The sequence below is a fragment of the Martes martes genome (assembly GCF_963455335.1).
Source record: "Martes martes genome assembly, chromosome: 11".
Taxonomy (NCBI): Eukaryota; Metazoa; Chordata; class Mammalia; order Carnivora; family Mustelidae; genus Martes; species Martes martes.
The window spans coordinates 25,554,598-25,572,956 of NC_137899.1; the positions used below are offsets into that span (position 1 = coordinate 25,554,598).

The window sequence follows — 18,359 nt, forward strand, 5'->3', positions numbered from 1 at the left end:
TTTATGAACTGATTTGCTTGTTTTATGCAAGAAGAATTTAAGAGGAATGTTGCAGTTAAGTTGCTATAGAAATGCACAGGAGGGGCAGTCCAGTGGGCAATAGTCAGAAATATGGCCCTGGAACACAAGAGAAAAGTGAAGGCTGCGAATAAATCTACAGTATTTGAAGCTACAGAGCCGGATGTCAACTCTAACAAGATAAAGGTGTCTAAATATAGGTGAGCTTAATGTCAAGGAAAGGTTTCCTGGGGATGTGAATTTTAAATATCAGTTTAAAGGCAGGTTCTCTCAGATGATGTAAAGCTGTTTCATCTAACACCGCAGCCACAAATTCAGTGAAGGACAAATATAACAAAATACAGTGTAATGAAATACACTGAGCTGAAAGGTTGTGATTTTACCTTATGGAGGTCAGGAGTCACTTTGTCCTCAGCGTGGTTCACAGCCCAGAGAAATGTGGTGGAAAGGGGATGAGTTCAGGTATTCCTGGGTCCAGATCTCGACTCCATTACTAAATTAACTATTACCTTAGTTAAGTACCTTAAGCTAAACTTCAGCATATTCTTTGTTAAATAAGCATACTAACTAAATTAACTATTACCTTAGTTAAGTACCTTAAGCTAAACTTCAGCATATTCTTTGTTAAATAAGCATACTATGATTATGGGAAAAGAGACAATATATGTACTTTATGTCTAGCCCATCTTATGTATTCATTAACAGAGAGTTATAAAAATAAAAATGAAAAAAAAATAATGGTAACTTTCAGTATCAACAAGAATTGCACTACAGTGCTAAGGATAGAACTATATTGATTTCTATCACCAAAGTGGCACATGTCAGAGAGAGAAACACTTCTGATCTGCGACACTGAAAGATCATTCTGTGGCTTTTCTCAGTGATATGGGCTAACTCCATCTGTCTGATGTAATTTTGAGCAAAAAAGGGAATCTAGCATTAAGAGTTCACATGAATATTCATGGACAATGTTAGTAGAACTTCATGTAGAAATTATATATTTAAAGGTGGTCACCAACTTTACATAAATATGGCCTGAAAGTAAAAGGAATACACAGTTCTAAGTATAAGTTCAAAGGAGAAAAGATGAAGAAAATGAGTAATAGAAGTAAATCGAGGACTCCTCTAAAATCTACTTACATAGAGAAAATAATTCATTTTGGTAAAGTATAAGGGGTTAGAGATTGGTAGGTTTGATCCTTAAATACTTGCAGAATATTATTTTAAAAATAGGATTTTTTTTTTATATCCACAGAGCCACATAAGTTGAGTTGTATATGATTTCCAGAAATGAAAGAAATAAACTTTTGGTAGGTAGAAACTTATAATACCACTTTTAAAGAGGTACAAGTGAAACAGTGGTCATGTGTATACATGTTGCTGAGAAACGTACTTATGCTTCTGTTTGGTGCTGTCAGATTCAGGACAGCAAAGCAGCTAAGAACATGGTTTCTGGATCGATAGTTCCTATATATAAAGACCTGTAACTGGGCAAATTACTGACCTGTAGTGCACCTCAGTGTCTTGATCTATGAAATAGCACCTAACCTATACAATCTGTTAAGAGAATTAAATGAACTAGTACATATAATGAAATTAGGGAGTTCCTAGCACATGGTAAACATCTACAAGAAGTTAATTTTTACATTATTTATTATCATTATTATCAGTATTTTTATGTAATGGAATAAAATCCCCTCAGTAAGCTTTTTTCACTCTCTGAAAGCATCTCATCGATTGTACTATGTATGCTCTGAACTGATGTCTGATATTAATTGGTATTATAGGCTCCTGGTTGGTACGGGGCAGTAACTAAAATTTAAGCAACAATTTTCTCAATATTGTTGGAAGTGTCTTATATCTCGTGACTGTGTATGGGAAGAAAAACAAAGGCAGGATAAAGACCCTCTGCTAGGGGGGAAAATTGTGACAAGGTTCAGAAGGTGAGGAGCTGGGGCGCCTGGGTGGCTCAGTGGGTTAAAGCCTCTGCCTTCGGCTCGGGTCATGATCCCAGGGTCCTGGGATCGAGCCCCGCATTGGGCTCTCTGCTCAGCGGGGAGCCTGCTTCCTCCTCTCTCTCTGCCTGCCTCTCTGCCTACTTGTAATCTCCGTCTGTCGAATGAATAAATAAATAAATAAATCTTAAAAAAAAAAAAAAAAAAGAAGGTGAGGAGCTGAGTGAATGTATAGGAGGAAGGCAAACTGAATCCTCAAATTTCTGTTGTATAAACATAACGAAAAACAAAGATTTCTAATAAGGAACAACAGACCCATTTCTGGTTTGGGGCTGTTTGCTCCATCTTGCAAAATTGGGCAAAGATCTGCCTAATTTACCTCTCTCTCATCTCCCACAAGGGAAAGAACAAGACTGTATAAGGGCCATTTGTCCGGCCAGGCTTACGGAGCCACTGTAAGCATCTGCAAGCATTTGTGGCATCTATTAAGTATCCAGACATCCCAGATTTGACCTGGGTAGTTGTTCTCTACCGACCTCAGGCTGAGAGGTCCAGAAACAGAGATACCTTTAGGGCTGGTTAAAAAGAGTGCAAACTGATCCATTTTCCTCGGGGACCCTTAAGACTTCCTAGCCACACACACACACACAGACACACACACACACACACACACACACACACACACACACACACAAACCCAATTCCTTATATAACTAATATGTATGAATTGAAAGGAATGGTGATTCATTATGATCCCCAATTAAGTAATTTTCTAGTTTATAAATCTGTGGGCCAAGAGTGCTTCATTTGATTTGCCCTATACAGAGTAGAAATGAAATAGAGACCAATGATTCAGGCCCAACGGAGGACACATATTTTATATTTTTATCTATAAGGGATTAACCAGTAAGAAACTCTATAACTGCTCTTTGATCCGCAACTTCTGCTTCTTTTATGATTATTGCTTCTACCTGGCTGAATCATTTGGCTTCTCACATCAAAGATAACTAAGAAAACATGTACTACTGTCAACTTAATTTACATCTATTCCATAACGAAAAGTAAATATTTTGACAAAGGTATTTCAGAATCAAAAAAGAAAAGGTATCTAATTGCTTGAAAATTACCTGTAAACCTGTAAATTATTTTCCTCTCATATACATTTACTTAGCTCTTCACCTTTTGAACCTCATCACACTTTTTTCCAGCACAGGGTTGTAGTAAACAAGTTACATTATGTACCAATAGTGATTTTTAGCATTTGTATCCAGAAATCATTTGTACCAGTGATTGGTAGGATCAAAGCATGTTTTTCACCATTACATTAATGGAGGAGGTTGTCCTCCTCTGAGTAATCAAGATGAAACCCCTTCTTAGGGTTTTACACCTTGATTAGCACAGATTAGATTCTGGTCTCCTTATGTTCAAGGAAGGGAATTTTTGGAGGTACTATGAAAAAGGAAGATAAAAAACAAGCTCATGAAACTTTGATAAAAGTAATCGAGCATGAAAATTCAATTACGTCACTATAGAAACAGTACGGTGATAATGAAAAACAGATATCAGAGTCATTATAGGAAATATATTTGAATAATATGTATGCAAAGTGCACAGGTTTACATTTTTAAGAGCTTTAACATGGTTCTTAGATTTTCAATGCCTACTGATATACTGTTATTAAAAAATAAATAACTAAAACAAAACTATGGAAACTTACTTTAAGCTTAGAGGCTACAAGAATGCCATATATTTGCTTCAACATTTAATTATGAATAATATAATGAAAAATATCTCTTATAATAAAAAATTTGACATTCTGTTAGTAATAAGCACAAGAAAACAGCAAACCCACTCTTTATCTGCCTGATATATTCTTATATACATGATATGACAGATCGTAAATCAAAGAGATAAAATGTCTTCTCCTTGTTTTCAGAGTAGGTGAGTAGATGCCTTCATCAAGTCAGTGTATAAAGATGCTTTCTCCGATGGTAAGGGTGGAGAGAAAAATATACAGACGTGGTGTAACTCTGGTCATTTTGAGGACAGTGTTCACTGAAGTTGTTAACTAAATCACATGACAGCCTCTTTTTACAGAACCGTGAGTACAGTACGGTTTCTGAAGATAGATTTCCCCTAATCTTCATTAGCAAAGACCCCAGAACTTGACACAATCATATTGATGACTTGTAACATTTTCTACGATGTAGTAACCATTCATTCTAGGGCCATCAATACTGTGCAAGTGAAACCAAAAACGGAGGAACTTGAATGAGTTGCATGATGGGTCAAAATTAGAACAAAAGGATACAAGAATTGCACCTTTCCTTTTGATATCATAATCTTCTCTCTCTGAAAGTGACTGTAATCACACACACACACACACACACACACACACACACACGTGTATAAGTGACTAACCTGGTGTTACTACTACTCCATTTCCATTGACCACAGGCCTCTCTTCCTCTTCGTCCTCAGGAGGCTCTATACTTGCTTTCTCCATGTTGCTCACTGATTTATTCCTCTTCCGTTTTCCTTCAGCACTTGGAGTGGCTCCCGGAAGAATCTGGTCTGTCACATTTAATAATAAGGGTGCTGGTTCTGCTGGAGGCTTTGGCGTGCCGTAGTAATTGTCTGCAAATGATACCAAAACATTATGGAGTTAAATATTTCTCTTACTGTGTGTAATTTGTAAAGAATGGAAATTATATTGACAAATGTGTATCCTGTTTCTTACACATATTTTACACACACACATACATACATATGGCTTTATATCCTTTCACATTTATATATATATCTTTATTTGTTGCTTTTATTATATTGGGCTTTAATGCTTAAATAAAGATAGAAATTTCCTCTTCATTCTCACCTTTTGCCAAACCAAAATATAGTCTTATGTATTAGTCTCATATGGAACTTAAAAATTAGTTTAAAATTTTGATAAGCTTTGATTATAGCCTTTTTAAAAATAATTCTGTCCGAATGAGGGTGCAGGTAACCCCTTTTTTTTTTTCTAAGATTTATTTATTTATTTGAGAGAGAGAGATAAATTCAGACTGTGTGAGCACGGGGGGAGGGGAGGAGGGAGAGGGAGAAGAAGAGATGCCCCACTGAGTGTGGAGCTGGATAGGCAAGGCTCAAACTCAGGAACCCAGGATCATGACCCGAATGGAAACCAAGAGTCAGATGCCTAACTGACTGAGCCACCCAGGCGCCCCATGTAGCCTTTTTTTTTTTTTTTTTTAAAGCATATCTCACAACATTCTGGAAGGACAAAGCATATTGTGCTTTTCTCCAGCTCTCAAAGGGCTCTGGCTTTTTCCTTCATGGTCACAGCACTGTGCCCAGAGAGGTACTGCCTGGCCAGTATAGTGGTTCCCGTGGCTGCTGACCATGGGCCTGCTGCCCTGATCATTCTTCAGATCATCACCACTCTCTTCCCGACAGCTATGGAATATTTGATTCTCCCATCAATTGGTGAGACTTCTTAAAGAAGGAGACAAATTCTTATTTCTCCCTGAAATAACCACCTGACACACAGCAGACATGGAATCAATGCTTACTAAGTGAGCATCTTTATATATTTAAGGTGAATTGTTGATAGTTTAACATTTTGATTGGTAAAGAACATAGCAGTACTTTCTCAAACCAGTGTTATACTTGTAGCACCAACTTCAAGCCCACATTGGTGTTTTCATTTAATTGAATAATTTATGCACTCATTTGCTACTCATTCATTACAATCTTTATTTAGTACTGAGTCAGCGCCCAGGCACTCCAATAAGTTTGAGAAGAAATGATGACTGTAAAACAATCCTTGTCTTCCAGATGCTCAACAGGGTAGAAGACAGGTGCACCTGACATTAAGCAGGTAAGATTATAACCATAAATGGGACTAAGTACTGCTATCAAAGAGGCACAGAGGAGAAAGCACGTCTCACTATCTGCAGAGGCCACTGAAGGCAACAGGGAAAACTGTGCTGTGTAAGAAACAACCCTGAGCTGGAAGTCCTGGGCTCTAGACTTGGCTCTTCTATATGTCTACAATTCAAGGAAGTTACTTTACTTCACTGAGCCTGAATTTCTTCATCTGTATATCGGGAATAGCCATTCTTGTCATACCTATAGGTTGCCAATAACCAAAACCTACTGTAGCCATGTTAAACACGATAAGCATGTGCTGAGAAGAAATGAGATGGTCAGTTGAGGGTAGAGGCTGACAAATTTGGGGGGAAATGGTCAGAAACAAAGGAGTCTGGTCAAAACATGCAAGTTGTCACTTGGGTCCCAGACTCTGAGAGCCCAGGTGATTCCACAGCTGTGGGCACAACCCCCTCTCCCTTCACCACTCCTTTGCCTGGAATGAGCCCCCGCCCCCCCCCCCCCCCGCCCCCGGTCTCTCTTCAGGAGCTCTGATGTGCTCATTTCCAGGAAAACTCTCAGGCAGGGTTGTCTCATTGGCTGAGCCTCAGTCAAGGAAGAGCCTGTGAGCGGCCAAATTAGGGCAGGAGAATGGCTGGCTGCTCTCCTTTGATTTCGGGAGAGGGAGGCAGGGCTCTACCCAGGAGGGAAGGGTCCTGGGGTGCTGGGCCAGCAGAAATGACCAATGCCTACTACACTTGGCCTCTTTGTTGGGTTATTGAGAAGATGAAGAATGTCTGAGGAAGTGCTTCATAAACTGTAAAATTGCCATGGTTTTCACGGCAGTGTAAACCTCATGCTGGCATTCGGTGACAACTCTAAAGGCTAGCTCAAACACTAATGCTGTTGCTCATTTTCATGGGTATTCACAGTTGTAAGGGAAATACAAGGAGAAAAAAATACCATCATGCAAAGTGGTTCTTATACATGTAAAACTTTTATACAGAAGTCTGCAAAGTGGATGACACACATTTTGCTAAAGGTTACTCTCTAATTTAATTTAGAGCATTTCAAATGAATCAGACTTTTAAATGTACTTGCTGAATTCTGAGCAAACACAAACTGCTAGTTACTTCTTAGAAGTCTGTAATATCTCAACATCCCCAAGGGCTTGCACCATTCTCAGTACCCAGCTATGCTGTCTATGGAATCTCCATACTTAACTGCTTATTCAATAAACATAAAGTAAAACTAGTAAATAACCTGCGTGTCCCAATACATAATATACTTGTAAGTAGTAGTCTGAGAATATTAATACCTTCAGGTGTATACAGTAGTGAGAAAAATGGATCACATGTCAGTGCTCCCCCCAACTTGTCTTTTATAGTTTAAATCTCCCTGAAGTAGAAACATAACCTTTTATTAATTAGAAATGAATTCATATCTCAGGCTAAAAATAAATATGAAGTAACAGATCCTGATGAATTTATATTGCTAAATAATTACACCTATTGGTATGTAATGTGATTATAAATTATAAAGTAATATTCTATTTCTATAATTTGATTTATGAAAATAAGACTTCAGATTAAATTTTAGATGTAAAACTGTATGAATCATTAGGTAAAATATTAAGATTATCTTCATAGCAATAATAAGAGCAATTTAGAAGAGGCACAGAAATAACCCATACCATTACTACACTTGAGAAATATAATATGCCAAACCCAATGCATAGAACTAGGCAACCAGAAATACCTAAACTAAGTTGAATAATTAGCCAGGTAGTCAGGGCACTAAGTTATTGAAAAGATTCCCTGATGTAAGTGTATAAAAAATCCATATACTAAGGGTAAAGCATGCCTTTTAGGTAACACATCAGCATGTTTTCAGAAGAAAATAAACATCAAACTGTTTTTAAATATAGTTTGGAAATAGTGTCCTGTTAAGAATGAAATGTCTCTATGCATGGTGCCAAGTATTTAGAATATCTAAAATCCCAGAATATCATAACAATATGGTGTAATATTTAACTGCACAGATCATGCTGAAACAGACTGTCTTTGATTACTGTGTCCCCTAAACTGGCTGCCTCTTTCCATCCTTACATTTCTCTAGTTAAACTGGGAACATGGGGCTGTAAGATGACTATAGTCAAAATAGCAACTACCATGACTAGTACTATGACTAGCGTCACTACCCTTACAATTTACTGAGCTGGACAGTGTAACAGACATTTTATTGATGCACCCTGAGATCAAATGGGAGCTAGAATAACTCTTACCCCTCAGTGCTGTTACAGGGATTAATGATAATGAAGGGGTATATAATGTGACTAGCTCAGAACAGGTCTCAGTATATGATAGCTACCTTGGACATTTATTCATCAGAAAACCATACGAAATCATTGTCTCTGTAGTTTAAAAAAATATGGAATCTCTAAAAATTAAACAGTTGACGGATACTATACATGGAGTGGAAAACCTGTAACTCTTTGACTTAAGAACTTCATCTCTTCAAAATACTTTGTTGCCTCTCAAGAGAAAAAAAGAAAGTGTGATGAAATTTGCAACCTGCCCTGAACTGACAGGAGAGAACCTCATTCAAAGCCACAACCAATGGGACAGGGTGGGGGGAAAGGGGAGGCGCCCCACTGGCTCAGTTGCTAGCGCATAGGACTCTTGATCTTGGGGTTATAAATTCCACCCCACACTGGGTGTAGAGATTACTTAAAATTCTTAATAAAGGGGCACCTGGGTGACTCAGTGGGTTGAGACTCTGCCTTTGGCTCAGGTCATGGTCTCGGGGTCCTGGCATCGAGCCCTGCACTGGGCTCTCTGCTCCATGGGGATCCTGCTTCCCCCTCTCTCTTAGCCTGTCTCTCTGCCTACTTGTGATCTCTCTCTCTCTGTCAAATAAATAAATAACATCTTTTTCAAAAAGGCTTAATTAAAAAAAAAGTCACAACCACTAGGCACAAATTATTACTTTCAAAAAGGAAAGGTAATAATTGCTACCAAATAATAAATTTGGGACATTTTGGGTGACTTTATTCCCCCTCCCCCTTCCAAAAATGTACACGTGTGTATGCCTGCATGCATATGAGTGTTTTGGGGGGTGAGGGGGATATAGGCTTTTCTAGTCTACTTTTCTCTGAATATATATGTATTTATAAAAGATAATGTATTCATTAGCAGTTTCATGTGAGTTTAATATAAAATTTTACTTTGTTGAATATCATGACAACATCAAATGATATATAAAATTGCTCACTTATTTCTATTATAATTAGGATAATCTATACATTACACAGTGTTATTTTTAATCAATGCCTGGGGGGAAAAGACAATTATTTGAGGAACCTGATTTATTCCTCAGCTTTTTAAGTACTTAAGAGAATGAATTTTTCCCCCCATAAAGTTACAGTTATAAAAGACTGAAACAGGGTGGATGCACCTATATCTGACATCATAAACATGGAAAACCTTTCTAGAAATCTGAATAAGAAGAATACTCTATAAAATGCCAATAATTGGTTTTATAATAAAAAATCTAGTAACTGCCCATTGACAATGGACACTGTACTAATTTCCTGTAAAGGAAGAGGACTAAAACAGACTGCGCTGTAATAAACTAAACTTGCCTAGAGAGTCCTTGGAAAATCTAATCCATCACCCACTCTTATGCAGACCCATTCCTAAGTCATCCGGGAGAGACTAAAATAGTTTTCTAAATAACTTTTCATGGCATACACTTGAAGACTACCAAGGAATTGTTTCTTTCCTTAGTAGAGCAAATAACCTTTTCAAATAGTCTTAGTCTAAGTTTTTAAAATTACGTTTTTATCTTTTTTTCTGACCCATTCTAGGTGTTTGTTGGTTTCACATTCATTTTAATGGCAAAAATAAGGGGGAAAAAGATCAGGAGACGATTTCAATGAATTATAAACTGTTTTCTTTTCTGGACCCTTGGTCTTTATTGAAGGAGAACAGACACCAAAATAGCATTTTCCGAGACATACCATCTTCTTTATGTCTTTAGGTTCTGATATTAAGATAAAAAGAAGGAATGACACTAAAAACTGATTTTAGGTATGAGGAAATGTAATACTCCAAACTGGAATATCTTGAAATGCTTTTACTTATTTCCAATGTATTTTCCCTTTAAGCAAGATCAATTTTCATGATGGGAACATGTGGTTTGTTATTTAGCGCATTTGGTTTTTTAAGTAGCATACTCAGATCCTTTGGGTGTGTAATAATAACATGTAGATTTTACATCAAATGGTCATAGTTCATTCCATATGGCACCCAAGTGGAGCTGGGTTTTAGAAAGGTAATATTCTTGTCTTCAACATACCTTGCAGATTAAAGTCTTGACACTCATTTCTCCCCAATATTCTCAGTGATTTTATTCCCATTTTGGTAACCAGAAAGAATCAATTTCAGATAATGGTTTAGTAGAAGAGAGATGATTGCTTACAGGCACTCTGGGGCATGCATACAACACAGCGCATCACTAGGATCCCTAGAGAGCCTGAGAATCTGTCCTTGTTTTGAAAACAGTTTACGGCAAAATTTAAGAGGTTGAGAATCTCAGCATTTGTGTTATATAGTTTTATAAATGAAGCAAACAGTTTGATACTTGGCCTCCTTGATGGCACTGGCAAAATTTGACTTTGACATCGAACAGCAATAAGAGATTCAGAGTTCCAGGTCTATTCATAATTATTTATGTTAGAAAACTTGATGGATCATAAACAATCATTTTTATCCACATCAGAGATTTAGATTTTTATTAATAGAAAGAGATAAATCATGAAAGGATTCAAATTTTAAGACATGTTTAACATATTACACAAGGGATATTAATGAATTAAAATTAGTGTCAAAAACCATGAAAACGCTTGTCAGTCATGGCAAAAATCACAGTCAAATGGGCACAGAGTTAGTGTTTTAGAGATTCTGTAAGTATAAAACAAAGTTGGTAAATGCAATCTAGACAACAGTCTACTTTCCTAAAATTACACTTCCTACCAGAAAACAAGACTCAGAGTCTCACCTAAGAATGCATTTGTCTACTTTTTTTTTTTTTTAAAGATTTTATTTACTTGTTTGTCGAGAGAGAGAGAGAGAGAGAGAGAGAGAGCGAGCACTGGCAGATGGAGGCAGAGGGAGAAGCAGGCTCCCTGCCGAGCAAGGAGCCCGATGTGGGACTCGATCCCAGGACGCTAGAATCATGACCTGAGCCGAAGGCAGCTGCTTAACCAACTGAGCCACCCAGGCATCCCCTGTCTACTGGTTTTTGAAGTTACTTTTGTAAGCAGCTCTGATACTTAAGTTTGGCTCCCCCCACAAAAGGTCTCATTCCCTCTTCATGTCATATGTAGTTATTAGCCTCAGGCCAAGATGCAAAAACTCTGTGACCTCAAAAGATAATGTCTTTTTCTCTTGTGGAGAAAAACATTAATCTCCTATATGCCAGGGATAGGAACAACATCTAAAATGATATTTTGTCACTTATACCTGCACCAAATAGTAAATTGCTTTATTCTGAAGAAATTCAATGTTAACTGTGACTTCCAAAATGTGCACAGTGGTGCAAACAACGGGAAAGTGTCTTTTTTTTAATATACCAAATTGGATTATTCCGCAACAAACTCTACCTAAGAATTTCAGGTTTATTTTAAGTTAAATGTTTATTGTTTTTACAATACGATCCCCAATGAAACACATTCTTCATGTAACTGCCTTCAACTGTCTATCAGTGCACTCCAGAAATCATACAGATGACTTAATTTAACATCTTCTGAAACTAGTCTGCAACGTTTTGTAGGTTCCTTCTGGTCATTCTGACTGAATTTTCATTTATTCGTGTTAGCAATGTGGACAGGCATAAAGACAAATCTTTACTAAATCTAACTGCTCACAGACTGGGGAGGGTAGGTGGTTTGCTTATTTAAAGGGAATCACATACCCTTCTCTTTAGTGACTCTTCCTTTCAGGCATTATTTGGAAGAGTTCAGAACATTTCCCTTCTGTGCCAAATAACATATGAACAGAAGTTAGGCAAGAAATCCGCAAGAGAACAGAAGGAAGTTACATACAATTTCTCAATGTCAAATGTACATCTACTTGCAAACGAAAGCATTTGAACATTTATAATTATAGCAACATCAAAAAGTGTACAAGCCCACTTCACGAGCATATCGTATTTAAATAGTATTAAATACCTTAGAGCAGCAATGCCCAGTAAAAATGTAATCTGAGCCAAAAATATAAGTTACACATGAAATTTACATTCTTCTAGTTAGCTACACTTTAAAAAAAAAAGGAAAAGAAGGAAGATGAAAATTATTTTAACATGTATTTTGCTTTGTACAATATAGCCAAAATATTATCATTTCAATATATGAGCAATATAAAAGTTATGAAAGCAATATTTTTACTTTCTTTCTTACTAAGTCTTTAAAATCCAACGTATAGTTTACTCTTAGAGCACATCTTACTTTGGACACACCCCATTTCAAGGGCTCAAGAGCAGTATCTGAATAGTGGCTACTATACTGGACATCATAGCCTCAGATAATCCCTTTTATCAAATAACATTTTAGGTTACCATATTATCACCTGACTGGATCATTTTTCTCATAAACAATAAAGTGAAAACCTCTGCTTTAAATGACTAGGAAAACTGAATACACACCAGAAAATAATAACAATTTCAAGTGACATTGTGTCAATGATATTTCTCTTGCATAATTGCTTTGCTGCACTAAGTACATATAAAATATATATTTTTAAAGATTTTATTTATTTATTTGAGAGAGAAAGTGAGAGACAGAACAAGCAGTAGGGAGGGGCAGAGGGAGAGACGGAGAAGGAGGCTCCCCGCTGAGAGGAGAGCTGGATGCGGGGCTCAACCCCAGGACCCTGAGATCATGACCTGAGTGGAGGGCAGACACTTAACCAACTGAGCCACCCAGGCACCCTCTGGAAAAATATTATTAATGATCAAACAAATGTATATCTCCTAACAGTGCTCTTCCATCCTGTTTCTTAATCACCCATCTTATCACTTTATCTTGTATTAACTTGAAAAATCCACATTTGACTATCAAGTTACAGGTTAAAAGAGGTGAAAAAACCCAAATATTTCATGTAAATAATGTAAATCTGAACGTGCATGAGGACCCTGTTCTTATGTACAAATAGAAGGCTAAAGAACCCTCTTTACAATCAATCACAACCCACAGAGAGAGGAATTGCTGACTCATGGTAGTGATGTAAAAACAGATCAATTATTCATATTGTTGTCCCTCTCTTGCTCTCTCTCTAGCAAAATACTCTCATTCTGAGTATCTCTAGTGTTTGGTACCAAGTGCCTCACTTTCCTTTCAATAGGCTCCTACTTTGATACCTCATGCTCATAACAATTCAAATTTTCTTTTTCCTCTATACAGTATATGTGTCCCATTTCGCATTTCCTTTGGGTCTTGTTAAATGACTGGGTTTTAACACTTCAATGAACTAATTTAAATGAAGATACTGATGACTAAAAGTGCCTTAATATATCCCATATAATGCTTGCATTTTTACAGTATTTAAAGCTAAACACTAAAAAGTTAATCATGAAATTTGGGGTACTGGCCAATTCAGTGGTAGAACATAATTTTCAGAAGCACCTTAGATGCTATCCACAAAAGAAGTGTTTTCCTGGTAGTCAAGGCACTCAGTGGGTAAATGTGATGACCTTTGGGGAACTTATGCAAAACGTCAAAGCAAAGATTTTTGGAAAACAGCACTGAAAAAAATAATTTATGATTCCAGTTAGTAACAAACTTACATGTCTGAAAACCAGGGGTGGAAACCATTTTCAATTGTGTTATTAATTGCAATTAATTGTATAAGTTTTTAAAGTGTTTAGTGAGCTCAGCGCTTAAGGGGCAGTCCCTTCACAGCTCAGTAAATAAAAAAGCAGAAATGAAAATTTGATGAATTGTTAAATGAGCATTTGTACAAAGCTCAGTGGATGCCTGGAGATAGTCATCTTGATTAAATTTACTTTTTCAAAAATTGATAGAGGAAACTGAACCTTTCAAGGACAATATTATTTTTCTCACACAACATTTATGGCTTGTCATATAACTTCCTTCTCTCAATGGTGCTATTAACTGTGATAGTTTAAGATCACTAAGAAATTAAAGAGACCTCTAAGACTTTCTTTTGTCACTGACTTGCAAGTACAATACCTAGGGAAATTATGATTAATTTTAATTTGATTGTTGGTTAATGATGAAAAAAATTTGCCAAATATCTAATTTCTAATCCTCAGTTGCTAATACAAGTCAGAAAAACAATACGAAAGAATTTTACTTCTCTCTGAAGAATTCGTCTGCTGCATTTTGTCCAAGCTTGCCATAGTGGAAAGAATTCTGCACACAGTAGAGGATCTGGGTTCCAACTGAGGTTCTACACTAACCCCCTACAAGAGCTTGGGTTAGGCATTAGACTCCTCCAAATCTTAGTTTTCTCGCTTGTGAAATGATGGAATTGGGTCACAGTTCTGAAATACTCAGCTCCAAAGTTCTGCAATGAAAAATTTCAAGGGATCTAATGACAACAGGTTGTATTTCTTCACTATCATATTAGAAAGTCCTGAATGGAAACAGAGAATGGCAATAAAATGCAGTCAACAGTTTCAATTACATGAGAGCCTGTACTTATCTGCTTTCTTGACATAAATGTGTAGAACTACCATTTTATTCTCTATTTCTTTGCCCATTCCCTTTTGGGAAGGTGATTGCGGTTGCAGAGTATTTCTATTTTTGTTCCAAGCCTTTCATTTGCATCCATCCCTCTTGGTGAATTAGATAGTCCTTAAGTATATCCCCACAAGATGTGAACTGTGATTACTTTGTGGACAGCCATATTTAACCACTTCAACTTCATATTTTAGTCCATGTGACACTTTAAATATTTCTGATTTTTTTAGTCAGCCATCATTGCGATCATCTTGGGTGAGACATTTACAAACATAAATCCTAAGTACTGGAGTATGGTTAAAGCTAGCTGGTGTAATTTGATGTAAATAGAATCAATTTATAAGCCAGGAGAACAATGAACAATGGAAAAGGCTCAAGAAAATAAGATTTGGTATCTTAAGCATAAGGCTTTGTCTGTACAATAATAACAAAGATCGCTTTCCTCTGAATCAACATAAACAAAACCTATGAAAATCAACTTCATCACAAAGAAAACTATCAGAATTATTGGCACTTCACAGTTCAAATGCAAGAAACTAACCATTGAGTCTTTAAAGATGAACATTTTATTGGGTATACTTCCCTTACTCCTCAAATTTTTACATTATAATTTTGTCTGTCACATCATCTTTCTCATTTGTAGTAAATTATGGAAGTACCAGAAATACTAGTTTATTTGTTTGTTAAAGATTTTTATTTGTTTGAGAGAGAGAGAGAGAGAGAGAGAGAGAGCACAAGCAAAGGGAAAGGCAGAGGGAAAGGCAGGCTCCCCATTGAGCAGGGGAGGCCCAGCATGGGGCTCGATCCCAGGACCCCAGGATGCTTAATCAACTGAGCCACCCAGGCAACCCTCAAAAATACAAATTCATTGTAGAAAAATCGTTCATTAATAAAGAAAGAAAAAAAAATAGAGGGAGGAATTCAAGTCAAGAAAGTTCCAAAAAGAAATGGAAAAAAAGGAAGAAAAAAGAGAAAGAGGAAGAGGAAAGGAAAGATAGAAAGAAAAGAAAGGAAAGAATGAAGAAGATGAAGAGGAGAACAAGGAGGTAAAGGACTGTGATGTGTCTTCCCATGAAGCTACAGAGTTCTAAAATGATTCCTGAGGTGATATTCTGACTCAAAGACATGCATATGTGGCCATCCGTCATCACCTAATAGCTGGTAACATCAGTGACACTGTCCAATATGACGGCCATTTGCTACATCTGGTCACTGTGGACTTGCAATGTGGCTGGTTTGCCTTAAGATGTGTTACAGAGTAAAACACACACTAAATTTTGAAGACTTGGTACACAAAAAAATAAAGCAACGCAGTAATCATTTTTATGTTAATCACATGTCAAAATGATAATGTTTAGATTGCATAATGCTTCAGTTCCTAGTCTAGTTCTGAAAAAAAGCAAAACTTCATAAGTAGTGAATTACTGGGGGCAGGTAATGACATCCATAACTAACAGTGGGTGAAGGGGAGGGTGAAAAGTCAATCCAAAGTCAATCCAAAGGTCTAGGACAGTGATAGATACTTGATGAACAAGAGGCTCAGTCAGGAAGAGGGCTCAAGGATCACCACAGGGTGAGACTTTCATCAGTTGACCAAGCCAGTGAGAGCTGAGTAATGGACAGAAGGAGAGGTTATCATACATCCAACAGTTCACCATTCATTCAGCAAGTATTTGCTGAGAACCTACTATGTGTCAGGCATGGATTATCTCAAGGCACAACGGTGAACAAAACAAGCAAGTCCCCTTTGAAGCTGACCTTCTACCGAGGAGACGTATTAATCAAAATAACCAAACAAATAGAAACTTACAAACTTTCAAGACCTATAAAGGTCTAGTAGTGGGTTGTTTTTTGTTTTTTGTTTTTTGAGAAATTTATTTATTCATTTGAGAAAGAGAGTGACAGAGAGAGCACAAGCAGGGGAAGAGGGAGAGGGAGAAGCCAACTTATCACCGAGCAGGAAGCCTGATGTGGGACTCGATCCCAGGACCCTGAGATCATGACCTAAGCCCAAAGTGGACGCTTAGACATCTGAGCCACCCAGGTGCCCCCTAGTTAGGTATTTTTAAGAACTCTGAGAAGAGTTCAAATTAGGATAGTTAAGAAAAAAAATGGAATTATAATTGAATACCCAGTCTCCTTCCTCCATCTGGGCCAAACTATTTCTGGATCAATACAGATCTTTAGGAAATGTATGTGGCTTTTCTAGCAATTAGAAATAAAATAAAAATTCTCCATTATTCCCAAAACTTGTCTCAAGGACTTCTCTGAAGGTCAAATGACTCAACTACATGGAAGGTGACTAGTGTGCATGTATTTTCTCTCAAAATAAACCAAGTTGCTTATAAAAATTAATCACAGGGGTGCCTGGGTGGCTCAGTGGGTTAAAGCTGCTGCCTTCGGCTCAGGTCATGATCCCAGTGTCCTGGGATCGAGCCCCACATCGGGCTCTCTGCTCAGCAGGGAGCCTGCTTTCTCCCTTCTCTCTGCCTGCCTCTCTGCCTACTTGTGATCTGTCTGTCAAATAAATAAATAAAATCTTTAAAAAAAAAAAATCACAAAATTTCTGCTAACTAGCTAGGCAGGTAATTCCCTGCTTTTCCTCTTTAACTCAAGACATAATCTACATTATAAAACACTTCTAATATTCTACAGACTCAAAGGCTATGTAGTTTGAAACCTAAAGTTTGTTCTTTGATGATTTAAATGCATTACACACGGGGTGCCTGGGTGGCTCAGTGGGTTAAGCCTCTGTCTTCGGCTCAGGTCGTGATCTCAGGGTCCTGGGATCGAGCCCCGCATCGGGCTTTCTGCTCAGCAGGGAGCCTGCTTCCTCCTCTCTCTCTCTGGCTGCCTCTCTGCCTACTTGTGATCTCTCTCAGTCTGTCAAATAAATAAATAAATAAAATCTTTAAAAAAATAATAAATGCATTACACATAGAGTTGATCACATGTTTAACATGATGACTGATCTTCTCCCACATTGGTACAATAGTATGGCCTCTGTTTTTAAACTGATTACCAGTGTGGACAGGTCGTTCCTTCCTTCTGACAAGCAGGGATTGGGGGTGGAGTCAGTGAGAGGAGAGCTTCGCCATGGCTTTAATGTCTACAATGAGACTAGAAAAGTGAGTAGAATCAAATAAAGTCTCAAGCAGGAGGAGCATTCCAGGCTGAAGGAATAAATCTGCAAAAGCCTTGGGTCTAGAGGAAGAACAGTTTTTAGAAGAACTAAAAGGAGAACAGTGTGGCTGGTGCCAACAACAAGGGGAGCCCGAAGGTTAAAGCTCAAAAAGCTTTGTTAAAGATTTGGATTAATTTTCAAAAAGTAAAGGGAAGCCATTGCTGGTCTCAAAAAACATTTGAATTTGTTTTTAAAATGGATTGCCAGGCTGCAGTGTGTAGAATGGAGTAGAACCAGCAAGAGGGAAAGTCTTGAAGTCAACAAGGGATTTATTGCAGGGGTTCAGTAAAGGTAATGGGCTAGTGGGAGGTGAAGAACATGGGACAACAATGAGATTTGGTTAGGTTTCAGAGGAGGAAAATAAAAAACAGAATAATGTTTGGGTAGGACCTAATATTGGCCACTTGCTTGAAGGACGGTTAGCCTTTTTGTGACAACCTCCCCTTCCTTTCTCTTTGAAAGAAATATTGGACAGAACTTCTAAATTTGCTCCCAATACTCAGAACCTCTTTAAGAGATGATGTGAATTGGCATAACCAAAGTGAAATGTAGACATCTTTCTTAAAACATT

At 37.4% G+C, this 18,359-nt stretch overlaps 1 protein-coding gene across 3 annotated transcripts in view; it reads right to left on the reverse strand.

Annotated features, from left to right (window-relative positions):
* The window catches only part of MAGI2 (membrane associated guanylate kinase, WW and PDZ domain containing 2), a gene marked incomplete at its 3' end in the record, with an annotated part of 1,345,444 nt that overhangs the window by 490,893 nt on the left and 836,192 nt on the right, over positions 1-18,359 (reverse strand). For all 3 annotated transcript variants that reach the window (XM_080818052.1, XM_080818051.1, XM_080818053.1), the window contains exon 4: positions 4,395-4,610. In XM_080818052.1, the coding sequence (XP_080674178.1) occupies positions 4,395-4,610 (216 nt within the window). The remainder of the gene's footprint in view (positions 1-4,394; positions 4,611-18,359) is intronic.